Raw genomic sequence first — 25884 nt, forward strand, 5'->3', positions numbered from 1 at the left:
CGAAAAAATAAGACTGTAGTACGGAACCCTCGGCGTGCGTAGTCTGACTCCGCACTTGGCCGGTTTTTAGAAAAAGCATAGCCACCATCTAGCCAGTATAATTTAAGTTGGTGCAGACCAAGCTGGTAGATAGCTTTGTAACATCAATCGCCGATGAATCACTGAGTACCAATTACCCCTTTGTGGCACAATCAACCGCACACCCCACTCGCTGCACAGTGCACACCTGCACACTGCACGCCTGTCCACGCCTTCACTAACGGCCTTTGTGTATGCATCTATTGTACACAGGTCAAAGTTAGAGTGCAAACAATATTCCGATAGCGATGTGTCGAAATATTGCTTTCCAATCTAGGGCGGAAACTTAAACGAAGGCTAGTTGCCTTCGTTTATGTTAATGATTTTAAGCTTATTTAGAGGTTTAACGACATGTTTTACTAGAGTAAGACAAACAGAGAGAGAAAAAAATTCGAAAGGCTTTGTGAGCATCTACTTCATAGTTTACTCAGAGGTTATTTAAGATGGTGCATCAGATGATTAAAGTTATAAGTTCTAAGTGCTTAAAGTCTCCGATGCGAACTAATGTAGCTTATAGATATAGTAATTAAGTTCGCCGCAAAGACTGGGTTAGGTTTCTGTGTAATGAAGCGAGTCATCCTCGAGGGTTTACTGAGATTTAACAAGGTATCGTGTGATTTAGGGCGGGAAGAGCTTTGAAACTTCAAAGCTGTAAGATTCTAGATAATTATTAGAAATTCTATAGGATCTTTGTCGATATTTATGCTATAATATTTCCAAACTAGGCAGATCGGAACATCAAATCTGTGGGCCTTATAATAAGGACAAATGATAAACTGGTTACACTTTAGTAACCTAGCGTTTAGGCAAGCGTAGAAAAAGACGAAAAAGATCCAGAAAGCAGACTCAGCCTGGACAAGGAAGGATAAAGATAATTAGATAAGACAAGAGGAGTAGTTTACATCAATGATGTGTATTATAATATATTTCCAAATTATGAACTATGTAACAATAATTGCATTACGTGTTATAAAAATCAGGGGGATCCCCTTTTATAAAGCAACTGATAATAGCCTTCAATTCATGTTTGAAATAGAATAGATGATGCCCGCAACGTCATCCGCGTGGATATAGGGTTTTCACAAATTCCGTGGGAACTCTTTGATTTTCCGCGATAAAAACTAGCCAAGCGATAGAAAGCAAGCTATCTTTGTACCAAACATCAAAATCCGTTGAACAGCTGCGCGATTGCGGTAGGATGACAGCTACAATGTCACGATCACAATCACCTCTGATTGGTTGACGCTCGCTCACTATTGGCTACAATGCATTGTTGCAACAAGAATAGCACAAATTCAGCCAATCACAACAATTGAGATTGTAATAATGATTGATGCAGGTTTTACGAAATCGCCCTGCTGATGAACTGTGAAAAGGTATGTAGAAAGGGACACTTTCACAATCATATTATTATATGGATATGTAATGATTATTCCAGCATAACAGTATGAGCTGAAATGTTTGGACTGTAAGCAATGTTAGCATTGTCTCAATAGGTACACTCATGGTCTGTGGTCGCAATAAGGCCGCTGTAATTGCACGGGACGCGGCCGTTAAGCGCTCTACAGCGCCACAGCGCTTTATTGCCACTGTCTGTACTGCATCGTCTGTACTGTAATCGACACTGAGCTCATAAAATGTATTGTTACTGTGGGGCTTAACTGCACTTGCAATAAAACTAGACTTGGATAGCCCAAATGTGCTTGTAAGTTAAAGTCTGGAAAGCTAACCTATTAACTACCAAAAAGGAGGAGGTTCTCAATTCTGTTCGTGGGTTTTTTCTACTAAAGAGGTACCTACCTAATCTAAAGGTGGATAATCTCCGGGACAAAATGATCCGATTAGACGGGCGCGTTCGCAACCCTCGTAGCTATAGTTTTAAGTAAACGTAATTAATTATCACTATTACAGACGACATACCCAGAAAGTTAACAGTTCCATGAAATCCACTGTATGTGATCTGATACTGGTCATCATTGTGAAAAGCTGTGCCATCAAGTCGTTGCTATTGGATATCATGTCAAACAAATCATCATTAATTATCGTGGATATCTCTGAAGCTCAACTAATTCGATATCTTCCTACGATTATATTATTCAAAATTGCCCTATTTGCCTTATTTGTAACACCAATTCATACGACATACCCTGAAAACGAAAAATTCCCTGAAAAAATCCGAACTTCTCAAAACTCGGCAGGCTAACAGTCTTAAAAGTTGACGAGTCAATATAGGATAACCAAATTCAGAGTAAACATTCTATGGAATATAAATTATCATTATGCCCCAATAATCACCTCCACAATAAGTAAATACATATATTATTTAGTAAGACGTGCTTATATTATCATAAAAGGAATCTACTGACATTTCAAGTTTCTCACCCAAGCGGCTTAGGCTGTGCTTTCATACATCGGTCAATCAGTCAGGACGCGTCTTTTTACATGTTTTTATAGGTATCAATCAATCAATCAGCCTGTTTGCGTCGACTGCTGGACATTAAGGCCATCCCAAGAGCACGCCACACACGATCCTCTGGTCGTCAGTCCAGTGCGGCGGTCCAGCGTTGGAGAGCGTCCCACACTATATTATTAATGCGAAAGTGTCTTTCTTTGTTGGTTTGTCCTTTAATCATGTCGCAACGGAGCAACGGATCGACGTGATTTTTGCATGGGTATAGTTTAAGACCTGGAGAGGGGACATAGGCTACTTTTTATCCCGGAAAATTAAAGAGTTCCCACGGGATTTTTAAAAACCTAAATCCACGCGGAACAAAGTCGCGGCCATCAGCTAGTATTAATATAATTTAAAATGAATAAAATTATGTAAACAGTGGAAGAAATAAATTACCAACCAAATTATGACGTACAAACAATAAAATTGTGCGTTGAAATACGAAATGGGATCCAGTCCAATAAATTCACGAAAGATAATGCTCTCCGAGGCAATTATGATAAAAAGGTTGACCTCGTCCATTATCGGGCCGTGCTATCAGGTAGATCGACCCTTCCAAATAAAGGTCCTTACCTGTTTTATATGAGTATATTAGGGACACAACAAATAGGTCATTTCGAATACCTTCATTACAGATTTCCAATAAACCAGAAAGTGAGCATTGAATGAACAAATATAAGTATTTATTGTATTTTTGTTTTCTGCGGAACTATACCTACAAATAAACTCAACTTGGTTAATAGGTTATTCTATAGGGAGAGTGTGCCCTAGAACTTTTTGGCCTGGTTTCTTCTTTACTTTTCTTTTACCGCAAGGCATTGTCAAGGTCTGTATCCGTACTAGTAGAAATTCCATGAACACGTACGAAGCAATTTCCTTCCTCGTCCTTTATTAGAACCGGTGGGATATAGAACGCTCTTTCAACGTTAGTTTTCCCCTCCACTTTTTAAAATATACCTAGTTAATGCCTTTTATTTTATATATATGTTATATGCTAGGCAACATCATCACTAGCGCAGGTCGGATATAGCCAAAAGCTATTCTATAAATTAAAAAAAAATCGGATTCAGCCAACCGTTATTTTGACAGGCTTGGATAAGAAGCACTTAATATAATATTATGTAATATAATTTCCATTTTCATAACAGCAATCTCAAGGAAATTAGAGAGCCTTTAAAAGTGTTCAAAGTACCTATTACAAAAGTGCAACTTTCAAGTGCATCGGCAACTAATTAATTTAGCGAGTACAAAGGCGTTGTTGCTATTCGAGATATAACAGCAACTACTTTTGCCTTTGTTGCCAAGTTGCAACTTATGAATGGTAAAGTGGAACGCTAAAAATCTGAAACGTTTCATTCATAATAAATAATATACTCTGCAATATTTGGCGATGTATCGAAAAAATTATCGAGCGTATGTTTATTCAGAAATGGAATTGTTAAAGTTATTTATTCAGAATCTTTTTTTGCGAGTTAATTATTCAGAAAAGAGAAAATACCGATTCAACAAAGTATCACTCAAAGGGGCAAAGTGAATTGGTTTTCGAGTCACACTTTTCATGTTCAGGAAGTAGGTACATCAAGTTACCGAAGGAATGGCCAAAAGTATAAGAAGTGCGAGAGACCTGTATTTTGCAGCGGACCTTTTGGATGAAGAAACAACGATTCGTGAAATTATTTTGAGAGTAATTCACACAGAAACTTTTGATCTCTAGTCCGGTCTGGGTAATCCCCCAAAGACTTCAGAGCAATAAGCATCTATTGATGAGAAGCTGTGATAGCCTAGTGGTTAGGACGTCCGCCTTCTAATCGGAGGTAGGGGGTTCGATCCCGGGCACGCACCTCTAACTTTTCGGAGTTATGTGCGTTTTAATTAATTAAATATCACTTGCTTAGCGGTGAAGGAAAACATCGTGAGGAAACCTGCATGCCTGAGAGTTCTCCATAATGTTCTCAAAGTTGTGTGAAGTCTACCAATCCGCACATGGCCATCGTGGTAGACCATGGCCAAAACCCTTCTCACTCTGAGAGGAGACCCGTGCTCTGTAGTGAGCCGGCGGTGGGTGAATGATGATGATGATGATGATGATGATGATGAGAAAGCAATGATGATGTCTAAGTTGGAGAATGGAGTGCGCTTGGCAAGAGGATGCCCACTCACTCTTTCTTATGTATGGAAACGTTCAGCAAAAACGTTTCGTGCGAGTAGATTAGACAAATAAATAGTCGGCCACATAAAGATGCCACCGCTCACGATTTGTCTCAGACTGACCAACGTTTCTGAAAACATTTGATCTGGAATCCAGTCGAGTAATCCCCCAAAGGGAATCAGAGCAATAAGTATTCCGCGCTAAGCTGCGACTTGGAACACTGGCGTAATTATCCGCTGCGAGGGATTACTGAACTCGCGCCTGAGCGAGCGAGCGCCGAGCGGACTGATTGTGAGGGTATTATTGAGGATTTATTTACGAGCTGTTCCTTTATTACTAATACTTTTTGAAGCGAAGTTCCTTAACAGTCGCTCAGATCGGAGGTTACTAGTAATAACTAGTAAAAAGTGGAATGAACCAACGTGGCGATGAGACGGCACTTTATTTGGCTGGGCAGCGCGTATGTGAGCGAGTGACATCTTAAATATATAAAAGGAAAAGGTGACTGACTGACTGACTGATCTATCAACACACAGCTCAAACTACTGGACGGATCGGGCTGAAATTTGGCATGCAGATAGCTATTATGATGTAGGAATCCGTTAAGAAAAAGGGTGAATTAGGGTTTGAAAATTTGTGTAGTCCACGCGGACGAAGTCGCGAGCATAAACTAGTTAAGTACAAGATTTTATAATATAACAGCTGATGTCTGCTACTTATTCATTACTTTAAGAGAGTGAACGTAATGTAATGAAAATTTACAAAGAAAAGCAATAAAGTAAGTAAAATATGTTCAGCGGAAGCGTTTCCACATCGATTAATCTTTGTTCTGGCCGACATGTGCGATATTGCTTTCAGTGGTAATATAAACTACGTCTCTCCAAATGCATTCTTGGAAATCTCTATGTTTAATTTGATTCCACTAAACAGATGGAAACAACCATGTCGAAAATGACGAAATATACAATTCAAAACTTTTGCCTTGATTTCTCCATGCTGAAATCCAGTGGAAACACTGCCAAAGGAAGTTGGTTCCACAATTCCTCGATTGCCAGTAGCTACTTTATCCAATGGGAATACTACCCAATGGAGTTGGTTCTACAATCTGTCGATTGCCACGACGTGATCTAGTGGGCACTGACGAAAGGATTTGGTTCCACAATTAGCCAATTGCCAGTACTGGATCCAGTGGGAACACTGCCGAAGGGAGCTGGTTCCACAATTCACCGATTGCCACCACTTGTGGTCTGTTAACGGTTGCCTGCAGCATCCACCTGAGAGATGGACATACAAATACGGCCACACTGCCCTTTACTAATAGAATCGACTGACCCAAGAGTCAAGAAGGCGCCCTGGGAAAGAGCCATCGAACAAGTACCGAACGGTGCCCTCCCGCGTTTCGGCCCATATAACTGCGAGGTTGGTGGGGCCATGGGTGGTGGTGGGTTTAGAGACAATCCCAGTCTTGACAAAAGAAACTTTTCTATATAAAAACTGTTGTCCGCAGGATACAGTCCTGTGGAATAAATGCTATTTAGCTTTAGTTTCTGCAATCAGCCATGCTTCCCCATAGTGGTCCTTGCGGCGGGGTTGGAGGAGCGGAAAAAAGCCACCATCACAATACATCAGACAAGTGTGTCTTTGTGCAAGTGCCAGTGCTGTGTTCTGACGCATCAGAGTCGTTTGCTTTGATCCAAAACATCGTCAGAAGGCGACATATAAATGTGAAAACTCATAACACGAGGAGAGATCGTGTCGATGTCACGACATCATGTCGTGTCGTAATGATGTCACGACACGACATCATGTCACAGCACGACACTTATTGTTAATCAGACAAATGTAAATCCACCATAAGTTGTATATCCAGTAGGTACTACAGATGCAAAGCCTTTGTTGTGAGAATGTTAATTGGTTTTCGATCTAAGCTTTGAGAAAATTTTAAAAGCTTCATCTGATATTTTTACGAGACTTACTTACTACTGTCAATTATTTTGTAAGTGCTCGTGTAATATTGTTACAAAATATAAATTGTTTCAGAGAGACCAGCATTTATTAGATTCTTCTGTTTGCCTGTGTGTGTGTGTGTGTGTGTGTGTTTGTTTGTTGGCTTGTCCTTCAATCACGTCGCATCGGTGCAACGGATTGACGTGATTTTTGCATGGGTATAGATAAAGACCTGGAGAGTGACATAGGCTACTTTTATCTATACTTCTACTATTATATAAAGAGGTAATGTCGTTAAGTTTGTTTGTAGGGGGTAATCTTTGGAACTACTGAACCGATTTTTAAAATTCTTTCACCAGTAGAAAGCTACATTATTCCTGAGTGACATAGGCTATACAGGATCTTTAAAAACATAAATCTACGCGGGCGAAGCCGCGGGGATCAGCTAGTACACAATATTTGTACGCCGCTACGGCTAATGTGTTGAACTTTATAATAATTAAGTATCATCTTTGGTAACACACATTATACAAATAAAGAATTTCTATTTCTATTCCGGAAAATCAACGAGTTTCCACGGGATTTTCAAAAAAACCTAAGTCAAGACATCAGCTAAAAGGTACATTAATAAAAAGAACACTCCTAACTCACTCACTCATCAACGCCCAGCCCAGACAGAAGGGCTGACTCATTGCGTCATTGCGCAAAGGACCAGCCTGGCTGCCCAGTGCGGAAATGCAGCCAGTATTCTTGGCACCATTCCACGCGGGCATTATTTGTACAGTAATTAGACAATCCTAGCTTTAAGTTATACTGTAATAAACTTGAAAAAAAGTTATTCTAAAATGAATATACGATGTTACATAATTTGAATAGCACTTAAGTGCAATGAATATTTCGACACCTCCTACGTATAATATCGTAACTGCATTTTATCAACTTTACAGTAGAGCTGTTTAAAGTTTGGCAAGCAGATTAATGATGCTCATGAGGTCAAATACTGTCGTATAGGAACCAAATTTCGCATACAGCTACATTTTTATGAGTGGAACATTACCTTTGAAAAGGTTACTTGATTTTTTTGCCAGATTTCCTTAAAATTCACATACGATATTTTACTTTGGAAAATTGCAATCGTATTTTATTGTATATAGTTCTTACTATAATTTACGTCGAACATAATGTAGGATTAAATAATTTTTGCTACACATACGATAATTTACATTTATACTAATTAAATAATAATGTGTATTACGAAAGTATACTATAGATTAAAGTCATTATAACGTAACGCGGGTAATATATTGAGGAATAATTTCTTTCCTTAAACTAAAATATAACGTATTTCATAATTACAACAGTCCAAATGAACATCAACTACTCTCGAAAACTTAAAAACTAATCAATGCTTTTTTCATTATTATTATGGTTGTAATATAACTAGTAGTGTTATATTCGAAAACATTATTAAATCCCTATAATTACGGAGACAATTTTGAAATAATATATATAATAATTTAAATCCGCGACACAAAAATCTCTTTCAGAAACTAAAAATATAATAAACTTTCTTTACTTATTGGTCGTAAGTATAATAAACTTAACTGCTCAGTCTTTAAAATTACAAAACTAGTAAAACAATCAAAAAAAATATTCTAAAAAATTAAGCCAAATCCAAATTAATTGCCAATTTTATTCTGGTATACTTTGGGGAAAAATCATGTAGAGCACTGGGGATGATTTGAGCCTTGCACATTAAGTCATCATTTTTGCCTTTGAAATCAGCCGTCTATGGTCACACAGAACAGTGGATACACATTGTTTCCTGGCAGATGCCTTCATAGATAAAATATGATAATCAGCAGCTAAATCATTTTTATAAAACAACTTAAAAGAATCTTCAGGTTTGACAAAGACGTCTCTTATTTTATTCCATTGCATTTTATCCCCATGAGTGTTTTCAACCTAATTTCCCTTTGACAATGCTTCCTAATTAAATAATCGGTGTATTTTAATTCCTCAACTATGTAAAGCTTTTCTTTTTGCTTAGCCCAGCGTACGTACGTGTACACACATTCATTTACTGAAAATGTGTTTAAAAACATCTTTTGACATACAGTTAAATGATTTCCTTGAGTTTCAATGTTACCAGTCTATAAAATTTAAGTAAAATAACGCTTATATTCAGTATCAGCAAAAACCTTGCGTTTTATTTGCTTCATAACCAAATTTGCCATGACCCCAAAACCTATTGAAAATCAGTATTCTTTCTTCTTCATAATATGATACGTAGGACTCAAAGATTTACCACACCTTACAGTAACCATCACTACTCTCATTAACTCATACTGCTTGCCGAAGTTTCTTAGCACTTTCCTTTTGTTGTCTTTCCATTTAGTAACATGTCAACGTCTGATAATTCCGTTTCTTGGGTTGTTCTTCTTTTTCCTAGAAGTTTGTATGAGGACGAAGACAATGGCGAGTTTGCTTGCGGAGTGTAAATCAAATTAGCTTAGGTTGAATCAACAGCCTATAGTGGTGAACAAACCAGGGACAAAAGTAGTTATCGCAATTAAAATCTAGGTAATTTATTGTCCAGTCTGGTGATGTGATGGATATTGTGTAATATTTTGAATAGCTGCTGAAAAATCTTCATCTAAAGGAAGGGACAAACTATTTTATAATTTTGAAATTTTATTTTTAAATACTCATCCTACTATGAAAAATATATGATAAAATATACATGTACAACGAATTAATTAAAACTTTTTGCTTAACATCACTGTTCCCTACTTTGTTACGTAAGTGAAACACTATGTCTTTGATGTATTTTCTCAAAACCAGATAAGCAATCCACCATTTCGTTTATTCCCACAATATTTGCGTCAGAGGGGAGTGGTGATTCTGTGAAAAAAAGTACAAAATATCTTATAATTGAGATTTTTTGAAAAGAATACTATTGTAAGTTATTTTTCATAGCGTAGTAAAATATCTTAAATACAACATAGGATAGAAAATCACGAAGAAATTCCGACGTAAAGTATTGTAAGTACAAATACGGGAACCGTGTATATATTGATTCCATCGTAGAGTATCTTAAGTATATACTTACGATATTTGAAAAGTAACTGAGATCGAAGTAAAATATGGTAAGTCATACTTAAGATATTTCACTATGGGTATTATACAATTTTATATTTATATATATTTTTTGCATATTATGATATTATTAATATTAGAGAAACACATAATTCACCTTCTATCTTCATAGAATCCTCTCCCGCGTAATTAATCGGTACTAACAGTTACGATCCGGTCGCGCGACTCAACGATGACCCCACCCCCTCGTATTGTATGGGAACTACACCATACTACATTTTACTTCGATCAAGATGAACATACGATAATTTACAGTCTTATTATCTAAGGTTCTATTGTAAATAAAAAAAAATTGATTAGGCCAAACGATAATATATGTAATAAAGTATTTGAAAATCGGTAAAAGTCATTTTCGCCAATTTGTTGGTTACGATACTATACGTAGGAGGTGTCGATTTATTAATTTACTATTCATAAATTGCAAGTTGCGCCAACAAAGTTGAATTTATTATGCTAATGGATTCCTGAAGGCTTTGTTATCGTTGCATTAATTAAGTTTCGATGAGCTCGGGAATCTTCATAGTGGTTGTGTAAACCCTTCGGATAGGGTCACAAGGTAACTGGAACTTTATGGACTTTTTTATTTTTTATTCCGTTACAAGTTAGCCCTTGACTGCAATCTCACCTGGTGGTAAGCGATAAGGCAATAAGATGGACTAACTTTTAAGGGGTATGACAGTTTGAAACTCACACCCCTTATCGGTATCTACAAACATCGTACCGGAACGCTAAATCGATTGACAGAAGCCTTTGTCGGTCGGGTGGTAACTAACCACGGCCATAGCTTCCCACCAGACCAGAGAAAAATTCCAAAGGAGATTGCCCATTTTCTTAGGAGCTTTGGGCCCCCCCTAATATAATTGTTATGTCACCATGGTTTTAATTTTATTTTGTAGACAAATAATTAACTCTTTATATTCTGCAAACGATTTCTATTTATTCACCCAGGTTATAAAGAAATCTTATTTTTTATATTGCTAATATTGAGGTTATATTTAATCAATACTTCTTCAAAATAAATACATGTCTACGATTCTAACTGTAATTGTGGATATTTTCAATAATAGAGTGAAAAAAAGTCGTAATAAAACATAATCGTAAAAAAATAACACATTTTTTAAAAAATTTATTTAAGTTTTGACACGATGCCACAAAAGAGGGCCCGTTCACGGGCGATCTCCTTTACCCTGCCGGGAACCGAACCACCCAGGACCTCCCATTTATAAGACCACTGCGCCAGTGAGGTCGGCAACACATGTCTGGTCTTACCAGAAGTGGAGAAGTGGAGGACCACGAGGGAAGAGATATTATTTTATTCAAAGCCGAAGGAGAGGCAAGAAAGAAAAGAGGCAAGAAAGAGGCAATAACCAATCAGTACCCTTATTATAAATGCGAAAGTGTGTTTGTTTGTTGCTTTGTTGGTTTGTCCTTCAATCATGTCGCAACGGTGCAACAGATAGACGTGATTTTTGCATGGGTATAGATAAAGACCTAGAGAGTGACATAGGCTACTTTTTATCCCGGAAAGTCAAAGAAAAAATACACAAAGTTTATTTATACAAACATTTAAAAAAAACCGCAAGACTTTAATATCAACGCTAACAAAAAACAAATAATCGAAATCTGAATTTATCCGAGGAGATATTATTTATTCAAAGCCGAAGGAGAGGCAAGAAAGAAAAGAAGCAAGAAAGAGGCAATAACCAATAATGAATAATTACAAGTTTAATATCGAGGGAGCGGCGACTGTTTAATCTCGACCCATGAATATATTAAGCAGTTCATCTTTATGCTTGGAAGCTGGGAAGATAACTTTTCACGAGTTCAGTTACAATAACTTTAAAGTCTGGGCAAGATAATGGAGAGGATAAAGTACTTATAATCCATTTTTAGGGTTCGTTACCTCAAGTTAAAAAAGGAACCCTTACCTATAGGAATCACTCCGTTGTCTGTCTGTTTATCGTGTCTGTCAAACCCCGTCAAGTGAATAAAAAGCTCTAAGGTACTTCCTGTAGACCTAAAATCATAAAATTTGGCAGGTAGCAATGTCTTATAGCACTAGTAAAGGAAAAAATCTGTTAAGCGTGAATTTGTAGTTCCACCACAAGACAAAAAAATAAAAAAACTATTATTTCTTGTACGAAGGAATCTTTCGTGTGCGAGTCCGACTTGCACTTGCAGGCCTCAAATGTTACCTACATGTGACGCTAGATAGGCTCTATGAAACGACTAAGTATCTTTGATTTCACCATGAATGTAAAAAGTAATCCTTATTACCAATTCACGTCACCCCTAATAGCCTATTTGACAGATGTCGATTTCAGGATCAAACCGTGATTTCCTCACTCTAGTTCAAAGTGAACTAGAGTGAGGAAATCACGGTTCTCTTCAAATCTCGCTATAGGTATTTTAAAGTAATGCAACACTTAAAACCACATAAAAACACGATGGATAATGGGATACACTCGTAGTATGAAAAGAGAGCAATTGAGTTTATTTTTTTAATACGACTTGAGTCGCTCTCAGTGTAATGACTTTCAAAAGAGGGGAGCTTACCGCTTAGCGAGTTCTGCGACCCTGGTACATCTATACATATAGCGACTTATCCAGACTGACTGACTGACTAACCGACTGACTGATCTATCCATCAATTCATAGCCTAAACCGCTGAGGGTTAGAAACTGACTGAAATTAGGTTCTAAGAAAAGATTTCGCCAAATTCCACCCCCATTGGGATTAAATAATAACGTCATTTTTTAAGTTACATCCCGGCTCTATCAAAAAAAGTTGGTATTTGGGCTGCAGGTTAAAAAAAAAAACCTATTTCAGGATTTTCGGAAATTCTACCTTAAAGGGGGTTAAATAGGAAATGAAAGTGTTTATGAAAGTTCGTAATGTTTTAAGTTATATGGATAAAAATTGATATTTCAGTCATAAATTAAAATTGTAGGTTCGTATTTCAGGATTTCGGGGAACTCCATCACCTCATCGATTTTTAACAATGTATGTGTACAATGTAAGTACACCGATTTTTTCGAGGTTTCTGGGACCGATTTGCAAAATGATTTGAATGGGGACATGTGGTCTAGTTGTGTTGATCGACGTTGTTGACGATGGGTTGATCATGATGATGATGATGATGACTAACTGCCAAATTTTTTTTGTCGTACAACGCTACAGAAATAAAATAATGAAGCAAAAATCGCATCCAGTATCTCACCTGAAAAACAAGCAAAGCGCAAATATTAAACGACACAATTACAGTTAAGTGTTAGCGATAAGAGAAACCATCGCCGCCTCCCCTCCCCCCACCCCCTCCCCACTCCCCTGGGCTCAAAGAGCGAGGGAAGCGAATACGCGAATTTAGTCAACATTCATAAGATGGAATTAGAGATATTCAACAATGCGTATCTGCCACATTTGTTTTATTCTATGGCGAAGAAGCGTACAGGGCTAACAGATAGCCTGAAATTATAAACACATCAAAAGTGTCCAGGAATCAAGTACATTTTTAAATATAAAAATTATCTATTCACTAACAGAGGTGAACTCCATTGCAGAATATTTTGTACTAAGTTGCAATAATTAATTGATAAAAATACTTACAACAATTTAAAAAATGCCTAACCAGAAGCTACCTCTCAAACCCTGGATTACAGAAATGTTGTTCAGTGCATACGAAAAAGAATAAACTGTATAAGCAACAAAGCTTTCGCCAAATAACGTCGACCTAAAAACAAAATACATAAGTTATAGAAATATATGTAATAGAATTTTAAAATCATTAAAAAATAACTACTACTTATAAACAAATTAGCATGCAGTAATTACTGTTACTGAGACATTAATGTCTCAAAACTTGGAATGTTCTCAAAGAACTATGTTAAAGTAACAACAAAAAGTCCTCAGGGCCTTTACTCAAAATTAACCTTCATCTGTGGAATTTCTCGATCTGTAGGAGATGATCTAGCGAGCACGATTCTTAAAAATATTAAAAAGACAGCCTACCCCTTCTCATTATACTTAACTGATTCTTCTGAAGTCAAAAATCGGGTCGTCATAATATCGGGTCTCAAAATAAAAAGTGACCCAGTTGGGACAGCATAACGGTTGATGTTATAAAATTTTGTACTGATTAGTTACTAATCCATTGTCTACATATTTGTAAACAGAGCTTTATTACAGGCACTGTTCCAGAATTGTATAAAAAAGCGATTGTAACTGCTATTTTAAATCTGGTGACAAACATAGCCAACTAACTATAGGCCTATTTCTCTCTTACCTGTTGTTGCAAAGTTACTTAAATAACTTGTTAATAAACGTCTAATTTCCCGCGCAGATAGTTATCCACCCGAGCTAAGAGCTAAAGAGCGCGCAAACGAAAACACTCGCATCGCTGCGTGTTAGAAAAGGAAAAAACATCTAGTTAAGTCAATATAGTAAACAAACATTTGCTGCGTTTCATGGAAAGCGAATTGTCAGTGAATTGTCGCACTTACGATCATAATATAAATTCACTTCCCATCAAAAAGCAGTGGTGAAATATCAGTGCTTGGTCATGATCAAAATTCCTTGTTTAATTAATGTAGCAAATGATTGTAAATAAGAAAAAAAGATTCCGACGAATTGAGAACCTCCTCCTTTTTTGAAGTTGGTTAAAAATTGAAAAATCACTCTAAAAAAAATAATCATTTCACCAAACGAAACTGATTTAAAAGAAGCAATAATATTAATCTGTACGTAGGTCTTTAAGTTTGTTACTGTCAAACGATTTAAAAAAGTGAAACTGAAAAGAGTTTCTCCCAGTACCAGTGGAACCTCGTATATTGGGCAAACGATGAGATTTATAGCCACAAGGGTCAATATTAATTCCGATTGTGGCATCCCTAACTTGAAGGCATAGAATTCTGTTGATTGTGCGGATTAGGCGATATTGTTCGCTGCGAGCGAATTCCAAATCAAATCCCCTGAGGATACAGTCGCAATTTATTTGTATGTGCACGAGGATACGATATCCGATAATAAAATACGATGGAGGGGATGGGGGATGTATTTGAGAACGTTGTCGAGATTGCTTGAACCCGGCTACTCTCGGTTGTTTTTCTGAATGCAAATGGCGATTGAGGGGATTGAGCTGGTATTTTTATACAATGTTTCAAGAATTGTATTTGGGAACAAACACGGAATAAAGAACTCTAGATCAAGAGTGTGATCTAGTTGCGACAGTGCATATCAATAGCACAATAGTATTGATCCAATATGAATTGTAAAACTCGATGATTCGAAATCAAACCTACTCTCAGTCAAGTCGCAAGATTTGGGAGACAAAAGCATTATTATCCCAAAAAAATAATGTCTGTTATTTATATACATAATGTATAACAGATACGATACTATGCATATAAATAACAGGCGAAACTACCCTCAGAAATGAGAAAAACGATGCTTGCTTATGACGGTAAGTACCTACCTAAGTAAAAACTCTTAATCACATACAAAATCATTATAAAATAATGTAGAAAACAACAGATTATTTTGATTTAAATGCTAAAGCAAGTTAAGCTACTCGTAAAAAGCGCCTTTATCACATCTAGTGATCTTTCCCAGGCAACCTTTGTATTTATGTAACAAAATATGATAACCCAAATATCTCCACTATTCATACAAATGTATTTTAGAGATTAATACATTCAACTCAAATAGATATTTGAGAGAAAACAATACATATGGGAATTGTTACAGCGCAATCCAAAATGAAGTTCAGATTACGGCAAATAGACAATACAAGTAATTATTATAATTATAAATAGAACAGTACAAGCAATACAGCACACAAAAGCTAAACTCATCCACGCGATTTTTAGTATTATTGCTCTAGATATTAAGGGATGTTTGGGGTGCATTTATGCGGTTTAGGGGATGATTGTATTGTGATTTACGAGCTTAATTTACATTGAGGGAAAATGTATAAGCGGGATTGAGATTTTTTCGACAGTTAGACGGGAAAACGTTTTTGATTTGTTACTGTTTTACTAAGTATACGCCATCGATGCTATACGCGGACTAACAGTTGAAAGTTAAAACTATTGGATGCGGAAGGATCCGGGAACGGGAAAATCGATATTTTGTTGCTAGATTATCTCGATTCATCAGACAAAAATGATGCGGAATTCAATTTACTTGTGTTGCTTTAAAGTAAAAAAATATAAACGTCAATAGAAGATATTACGAAGTTAAGAGAGGATATTATGGTGAACTTAAACTTTTTAATGAATTAGATGACGAAAAGTGTTTCAATGCAAGGCCAAGGGGCAGGGCGAAGCGACAATCTTATCATATCCATTTTATATAATTTTTAGAAAATAATTCTGTTAGAATAGTAATTAAAATACCTGTTTATTATAGCAAATGCACCAGGCAAGCATAATATAAGAAGCGGTGAATCATGTATGTTAATTCAATGTGAACAGGAGCACTTGATATCTTACAGCGGGGCTCTTTACAACTATGTAGGAGCTATGCTCCCCGGTAGTTTAATGCAGTTAAATTATACTGCATCTCTGGTGATTTAACTAACTTACTACATCTATTTTGAAATTACGTATTACTAAAGTTTCACTGCAGTTTTTTGAAACTCATTTTAATTTTTACCAAAGGAAGGCGGTTCTCAATTTTACTAACGGTTCATCTCATTTTATCTCAACTCACATTTTATCTCAACTCAATCAGTTTCATCACCCTGGTCCATTCAGAAAATTACGAATTACGGAGAATTTTCAGGACATTATGGATGAAATAGTTATTCTTTCAGAAACCGAGTTTTTCTGAGGATAGAATGGTTGATCAAGAAAAATCTCTAGTGATCCGAAAGTCCTTGATAAAGATAAGAATATTTAAAAAGAAACACGAGGTTTTGAAACTCAAAAGAACATCAAAACACTAATCTCAAAGTCCTATTTACGCAGATTTTCTCCTTTAAGTAGAGTATCACGGACAAGTCTCCTACATGATTAGGGTACCCGTGCGAAGTCAGGCCGTACCAGTACTGAGTACTCAGTAGTCTAGTCTAGTGATATAATGTCGCAGTTATTTTGTAGAGACAGCACAAAGGATTCTCTCGAGTAAGTTACTATTGAAATTGCAAACAATGAGCGAAATTCGTAATTTACTTACTTGAAACTCCAGTTTAAAATTACTACAATACAACAAAGTTTATTACACTTGTAGACAAAAGACTTGTAATTATATTACGCTAGGCGTCCATAAAACCAACCGAACGTCTCACTACTAAGAAAATTAAAAATAAAAATGACGCTGTCTAAGGGTGAGATCTATAGAGCGCACTTTGACTTTGCTCAGACTTAAGATTCGAGTTAAAACGAGACAGATTTATGTGAGAGATAACTCTGTCTCGTTTTAATTCTATCTTAAGGCTAAGCTAAGTCAGAGTGCGCTCCATAGATCTCACCCTAAAATCTGCAGAGGACCTTCGAGTACCTTGGTCACATAGCATGAAAGAATGCCAGCAATCACGTTAAATCATATCGACCGATAGGACTACTATCGATATTTGGCAAGATATTGGAGAAGCTGATGGTGCGAAGAATCCGAAGGAACTTGTTACCAAAAGCGAACCCTAGACAGTATGGCTTTACGCCTCAGCGCAGCACGGAGGCCGCCCTAGTGCAGCACATTCAAGAAAACTTGTTGAACAAATCTATCAATGCTTTTGTTTCGTTGGACATAGAGGGGGAGCCTTCGACAGCGCATGGTGGCCCGCGATTAAACGCTGACTTGCAGAGAAAGGTTGCCCACAAAACATTCGCAAACTCGTCACCAGCTACTTCGAAAGTAGAAGAAGAATTATTGTTAGTAGTTATTGTTAGTTTATGATTCCGTGGCGTCACCCGGTTCAGGGTACTAGCTGAAAATCAGCGCTGTATGTTCTTGTGCAATAAAGTACAGCATAATGGTGAGCTAGGACCCTTTTTGGGTTGTGCCACATGACCACACGTGACAGTTTGTTGCGGCGCTTCTTTTGCTTGAAGCGCGTTGGGCTAATGCTCAGGTGGAATAAGCGCCGGAATAACCAGCTCTTAGTTAAGATGTGATGTGTGGCACAGTTTGGTAAATAAACGTCTTTTCTTTCTTCCTTTCTTTCAAAGGTCGTGGCACGTGTGATACACCGACCGGGAATGCATTACAGAAATGTCAAAAGGATGTGTGCAAGGGTCCATTGGGGGTCCACTTTCTGGAATGCACTTCTGGATCCTCTACTTAATGGAAAAGAGGACAGAGGCACATACTGCCAGGCGTTCAAATTCATGGTCCCTGGAAAGATCGGAACAAAGAGACCCGGCAAACGTAGGCGGCGCCTAACCTTCGTAAGTCCAAACTCGTCTGATGTCGTCCGACCATCTGGTGTGGAGGTCTTCGAATGCTGCGCCTTCCGGTGCGAGATCGCCACATTGGGACCCCAACGTCTATCGGTTTTTCGAACTACGAGTATGTAGCCTGCCCATTGCCACTTCAGCTACATATATTCTGCAACATTGAAGAGTTATTACGTGCGCCGTTGGGCACGGGCGCCATTTTCCTGTCACTTGCGACTGCGAAGCAATATTTAAGATACACGACACATTGGAGAAGCGATAGCGTAAAACCAGCCCGCAAAAATATTTAATTTTTTTTATATGAAATGTGAAATTTGCACACCTAATTTGAGAGCGGAGGCCGAATTAGCAAAACATATTTTTTTAAATAATTTACTTCAAATTCAAATTCTTTCTTGCGAGCTACCTTACGCCCGCGACATCGTCGGCGTGGACTACACAAATTACAAAATTTTTGTAGTCCCAATTTTACCCCCATAGGGGTCACATTTTCAAAAATCTTTTCTTAGCGGATGTCTACGTCATAATAGCTATCTGCATGCCAAACAGCCCGATCTGGACAGTAGTTCGAGCTGTGCGTTGATGTATATTTAGATGGAAAAGGGTCACGATCAGCAATGAGATATACCCTAAAGAGCGAGATCAAAGACGGGAAAACATTCAAAGTTGAGAGAGAAACTTGTACTACTTCCACATTCAGTTATTTAGCTTACATAATAGTGCTCATATAACAGCCCGTTTCTTTATATCATATTCATTTCCTTTCTAACGTAAACAAGTCATATATTCTGTGTCCAAAGAAAAACAATACCGACATAGACGAATTAAACATTAGTTTCAGTATTGCTCACAACTCGTAAACAGATGTTATAAGTATTTTGTTATTTCTATTCTTTTTATTCGCTTAGATGTTTTGGTGTTGTTTTCATGTTATTGTATTTTATTGAAATTGCCAAGATATATTGATTATTGGCAATTCTGTAAGATAAATGGATGTTATTAAATTATATTAATGGAAATATAATTTAATATAATGGAAATCAAGCCCCAATTATGCGTATATGTGCAAAATTTTACGAAATATCAAAAAAGATACCTGGCATCGACATATTTCATGACTCAGCTACTGCATTCAAAAAAAAGCTCTTATCATTTTACGATAGGTTCATCTCCTAAGTAACTTAGTTATTTGTTTAGTTAAGTAGTTAGTTAGTTAAGTTCTTTTTATTTGTCTAGATATTTTGCAAATGCTGTGTACACATTTTATAGATACATTTATCAGCCTGTGTTTGTTTATAAGTGTCGTAGTTTGTGTTAAATTAATGTATTGTGTGTGTTCCTAATAAATAAAATAAAAATAAAAAATATTGTACCTACTAGCTTATTCCCGGGTAGTATTTATTATATTTAGATCAAATCCTCGGGGTTAATATAACATCGGTTTTGGTTATATTGGAGTGGATTTAGAAATCCCGTGGGAACTCTTTGATTTCCCGGGATGCAAGCTATGCCTGTACCGAATTTCGTCAAAATCAGTTAAACGGATGGGCAGTGAAAAGCTATCAGAAGACATACTTTCGCATTAATATTATTAGTAGGTTTGGATTTAAAGCAGCCTGCGAATGCTTTTTATGCTCATCTAAGTGATCAAAATCATAAATGAGGTGATTTATAGAAGAACCGGAGTAACTGACATAATCACTACCCATATTGTAAATGTAGCGTAATTTTTGGTATGGATATAGTTAAGTTAGCCGAGTGACATAGGCTACATTTTATCCCGGAAAATCAAAGAGTTCCTACAGGATTTCATTACAAAAACTTCTTTTTTTAATTTATAGACTAGCGCTTGGCTGCAATCAGACCTGGTGGCAAGTGATGATGCAGCCTAAGATGGAGCGCGTTTGCGTAGAAGATGCCTATTCACTCTTGACTTGAAAGTACCCAAATCCACGCGGAAGAAGTCGCGAGCAGCAGCTAATTGTATAACTTAATAAACGTTTGGTTAAACAACTTCATAATTAGCTTTTAATCGCTCCGCTTATGCTAATGTAACACAGCCTCAAGATGGAAGTTGGATGATTGAAACGGACGTCGCGTTGACAGATTGCTGCCGGCTTCCGAACCGAGGGGGGGGGGGGGAAGGGGAAGTAGATTTGGAGGGTTGGAGGGATTATTTCACTACTAGAAAGCTACATTATTACTGAGTGACATTGAAAAATTAGAGATCCCTACGTGTACAGTACGCGGCAGAAAGTAATGTACATCGGCCTTTTAAATGACATTTCGGCTTTGTAGGCTATCAGTCATACCTATATGACGTTTTGTCGGTCTCAGCAATATAGACAACGCTCTACAAATCTACTATCTCCTTCTAAAGGTCGATGTACATTACTTTCTGCCGCGTACTGTAATAACCTACCCATGCGAAGCCGGGGCGGGGTAATAAGGAACTTATAATATTACCGGCCAAACTTTCATTCGACTTCAAGAGAACTGAAAGAGTTTAAAACTCGTCACCCTGAGCCGAAGCCCACCAAACTCATTAAACAATGTAATCACCGGCTTTCCGTAGTTCGCTCCACTAAATTAATGACAAACGTTTGAAAACTGTGGTTGAAATTGTAATTTTTATAAAAAATCAAGATGGCCAATTACAAAATGGCCGACATGCAAATTAAAAAAAAAAGTAAGTAGGTACATAAATATTGTACGAATGACACAGAAGACGGTAGGTACAATACGATGCAGTATATGAGGTATATCACAATAAAATTCACAACCTGTCGTACTCGAACATAACTATATCAGGCGTCATTTATGGGACCACCTTGTCCATGAATTATGAATAACTTACCAGTAAGAGTGGTTGCGAAGAGCGCAAGCGCGACGACAGCGCGGCGCGCCATGACGCGCGCGGGGCGGGGACAGGACGGCGGGGGGCGGGAGTGCGCCACGGGGGCTCATCTGCAGGGGCGCTGCATCTGCGCACACACACACCGGAGAGTCAGCCAGGGCTCACCAGGGTACACCAGGGTTTGATGTACATCATGTACAAGTCAATGTAACATACTATCCTTAATAGAAATAGAAAGATTTTTAATTCAAATAATAGTTCAATTAAGTCAAAAAATATTTATAAGCTTAGTTATATTTTTCATATTCTTAAGGTTAGCTTATTTTGTTGTAATACTTGTTTTTTAATGCTCGTTTTGACTGCCCGTAAATTGAGTTTCACGAGACCTGTAGAACTCAAAAATATATTATGTAATTCTATTGTATTGTGGGCGGTTCCGTGATAAATAAAAAAAACTTTACAAGTGCTTTCGAATAGTCAAGTGAATCTTCCATTGGCTCAGAATGCTCGCACTGCCGCGAAGAACCAGCATGAAACTCGGTGGTTACCCTTTTCATAAATTTAACAAATTAAAAGTCGCTGCATCTGCGCACTATTACAATTTAAAAAATTAATGACATTTCAGGCAGAAAATCCCTGTGTGAAAAGCACTTTCTGTTGCCGCCTTTTTGAACGGAAGTCACGTGACAACTGTCGGGAAAGTATTTCCGAACGCAACCGAATCACTATCTCGAAAAACCGAAAAAATATTTGAAATGACCGAGAGTTTGGCACTTTGGCTCAGACGATCGGAGCGAGCAGGCGTGTTATATCAATTTGTTACATTGCACTTAATTAATTTGTTTGGTGTTAAGATTTATAACGGCTGTATTGGTTTGTACTTATATCTTTATTTAATTTCACTTCTGGTATGTTTATACCTGAAATCATAATAGCTATTTCTTTGTAAACCCTTTTGCGTCGTCTGTACTACAGTTTTAAAAACGTATCATAATAAGGAATTGGTCTCAGTACAAACTTTTCTAGTATAACTTATCAATTGAATTTGTACCTTAATACGTAAGTTAAAAATTGCTATTCGCTTAGAAATAACGCCATAGATACTACATATGGGGAAAATTAGACTATATTTCCTTGTACTAAAGTCGTTTTTCGGTTGTTAAGGATTATGTAAGGAGTTTGGAGGGATATTGTACGGTGGAAGGAAGCGTTTAGAGTACTTCCTGAGCAATAGAAAGTCGAGAACTTTCCATCGAATTTATATATACGTGTGTGTGTGTGTATGGAATATCGATAGGGGTGAAATAGTTAACTTTATTTACACAATTTTGGTGGATCAATGATTTTTGGCTTATTTCGTGGTTTAACAACACATCATAATGTAAAATCGACTCGGATATCGGAACACATTAAAGCAATTAGAAACAACGATCCTCAGAAGTCTGCGATCGCGGAGCATATTCTACAACCAGGAACAAATTTGGACAGGATTGAACTCCAAAATCCGCAAGTTTTTCCACAGAACACCATGTCTCCTGTGATGAGCGTTTTAAGTCGAGGTACCATATTTGTGATTTTTACATAAAATTATCAGAAAAAAAATTGAAATTTTTTGGTCTAGCTCACGTTCTTTTTTATCTACTTAGTTTCGGAGATAATTTTGTGCAAAGTGATATAACAGGCAGGATTTTTGAAAAAATATCGTGAATATAAATATATTTCAAGTTGTAACTTCAAAAAAAGTTTGTTTTGCATATTATGTTATTTCAATATATTGGGTATGACCAAGTGAATCAGTTTTATCGATGTATATTATGGTTTCCTGCCGTGATTTGTGATTTTTTTTTACATAATGGATAATGAGTTGCTCTGTGATGTGTTTAAATCAAATAGAAATGGAATTAAAATTTATGCATAGCAAGATAAGCGTAAAAAAACATATTAATGGGCGTGTGAAATGCGGCAAAATGAAAGATAAGTGCCATGTGATGTTAAAATACAGTTGTTTTGTGATACAGGTGAACATATTGCCTCGAAACTACCTCAAAATCACAATCCCGGACCAGATCTTTTGCGGAAGAAAGTTGCAGATTTTCGCCAAAAACTAAAGGAAGATGTAGCTGGAGGTGTCTAAATTATGTAAAATATTAAATAAGAGCAAAACCAAAGTGAATTCTGAAGTTTTAGAGTGCTTACCATCCACATCTGCATTGAAACAGTGCACGTATCGCAAAAAATGCAAATTATGTGACAGAACAGTACCAGATAATTTACAATTTGATACGTTTCAATGAAATATTAACAAAAATCGAGGACAAGAAATTTATCATAAAGGATCGTACCTACACACGGCAAAATAAGAATTATAACTACGTCAACATCAAACCTTGTAACTGTTGGCAATACCAACAAAACTTCATCTGTAACGTATGACAGTCAGTCAGTTAGACATTCCTTTTCACAGTCTTGCATTTGAACCGCTGCAATGTGTGCACGTCTCCTTTCGCTTTCCATAATTCCAGTGAGTGCCACAATTCATTTCGTGATTGTTCATTCTTAACGTCTACGAAGCACCTAATTGAACCTGCGCCTAACACAATCTGTGGGTAACAATCCTGAGTACAAATCTGATTATTGGATTTTGGATGGTACCTTCATAGTTGTGCCAACTATATTTACCCAGCTATACACCACCATACACGCGGATATATTTGAAGATGACCCAAAGACATTTCCACTGGTGTTTTGTCTCTGTTCTCACAAAGACAGAAGAACGTAATCTCTATATATACGGTTAAAGAACTTTATTCTCATTAAGAATTAAATTACATGAGAAATTTAACAAATAAACAGTAGGTATCTTATCCACACACCAACGGCGACTTTATACAAAACAAAGTGGGTAGAAATAAAATTATTACAAAGTAAGCGAGTCGATCGAGTGCGCGAATGGCACGGACATAACGTGAATTATTAGAGACTAGATATGGCTGGCACTTCAAGGTAAGTACAGTAAGTAGTATTTTCTGTACCTATGTGTATGTATTATTTATAGTAAAGGGCTTATAATATGTAAATGTACACAAATATGTATATTTAAGTATATTTATATATATAATATGTATTTTATTTTTATTTTTATAGTCGTGTATGTGAGTTTAGTATGAAAGTAGATATTAATTATATTTATATAAAAATATAAATGTAGCAGAATATGGATTTTTTAAGTTAAAGTTATTTTTGTTAATGTAATTATTTATCGTTTGGTTCTAGAGTTATTGTTCAGTATATGAAATTTTAGGAGTATTTTATAAGTTTGTAAAGACTGTGTGTTTTATCTGATATAAAAATGAATCGCTGAAAGTGTTGCTAAGCGGAAATCTCGAGAACAGCTGAACCGATTTTGCTAATTCTTATTTCATAATATTCCTTGAAGTAGGAGGATAGTTCCTACGGAGAGAAAAATTTTAAAAATTGCCTGAAAAAGTCTTAAAACAACACTTTTCTATATTTCCGTACAAAAGATTCGTAATAATACTTAAAAGTCAATTTGAACTTTAATACCATACCATAAAGTTTAAGTGTTAGTGGAGGGCTTCGGGGAAGGCAAAACAATTGAGTGACGTGTTAGGCGGTATGAAGTTCGCCGGGTCAGCTAGTATAATATAATGTTTGAACTGCTTATCGAATATGGTGCAGAGAACAATATAGATTTAAAATCAAAAGGTTGTAAATAGATTTTGAAAAAGCAGCTATCTTGAGCTTGAGGTCAAACTTCGAGGATATAAGATTACATGGCTGTAATTTTAATTTAAGACAAATTATTTAGTGTTGTAGGCGACGCGCATAAAAACTTTTTGTTGATAAATAAAGGCTCGGAAAAAAGACGAACTTCAGATTTGACAGTTTAAAAAAAAGATGTAAAAAAGAAAAAGAAGGGTTATTTTGAATGCGGGAAAACACCATATATTTATGGCGAAAAAGATCTGAAGTGCGATTGCCTAAGGATAAGACCATCATGACCATTTTTAACAATTGATCATTGATCGCCCAAACCAATTCGTATTGCCTAAGGTTGGCCATGTAATTGTGACCTAATGATGACCGGTGGCTTTAAAATGTACCATTAAAATCGCGTTTTATTATACAAATAGCATTAGTGAAAGTCAATTTTTTTGTTTTTAATAATTATATCCCATACAAAAACAATGCAACTTTTAGGCTAACTTATTAATTTCATCATAAAAATTAACTTTCAACTTAAAACATAGAATTCTAACGTGATTATATGTTATGCAATTGAAATAATTAAACGCAACGAACGAATGAAAAATCGAGCTTACTGCTACTCAACAATAGATGGCGTTAGTGGACTTACTTTTGTTATCTGTCTAATGGTTAAATGTGCTGTCAAGTGTCAGTGTAAGTGTCATTGTCATGCCGCGCCATTGCGGTTTACACAAATATTAGTAAATATTTATATTTTATATTATTATTGCCACATTGTGCCGCCTCGCGCAGACCCATGGCAACACGCACGGGAGGTAAAATTGGTACAAACGCAACGATTAGGCTTTTAAATACAACAATTTAAAACGATTATCATAGGTCTCGAGTCACAGTTATTATTTGACATAAGCGATGGCCTCAAAAAGTTACACAATCGGAGTTAGCTGTCAAATCGTATCAAATCATTCACTCAATGGTCTAATATAACCATCATGACTTTAATCTTAACCATGTAATGGCTAAACAATTATGAACACCTTACACAATTCGAAATTGTCGTTTGACAGCTGAAATCGTCCGTTTAAGCCATGAAATGATTACCATTTTCATGGTCCTTTCT

The 25884-nt window shown here is 36.6% G+C and overlaps 1 protein-coding gene across 2 annotated transcripts in view; it reads right to left on the reverse strand.

The window, feature by feature from the left end:
* The window catches only part of tei (teiresias), an 86495-nt gene that overhangs the window by 57528 nt on the left and 3083 nt on the right, over positions 1 to 25884 (reverse strand). For both annotated transcript variants that reach the window (XM_034981836.2, XM_069507120.1), the window contains exon 2: positions 21036 to 21162. In XM_034981836.2, coding sequence (XP_034837727.1) covers positions 21036 to 21087 — 52 coding nt within the window. In that variant the 5' untranslated portion in view covers positions 21088 to 21162. The remainder of the gene's footprint in view (positions 1 to 21035; positions 21163 to 25884) is intronic.

Source organism: Maniola hyperantus, chromosome 25 (assembly GCF_902806685.2).
Source record: "Maniola hyperantus chromosome 25, iAphHyp1.2, whole genome shotgun sequence".
Classification (NCBI taxonomy): Eukaryota; Metazoa; Arthropoda; class Insecta; order Lepidoptera; family Nymphalidae; genus Maniola; species Maniola hyperantus.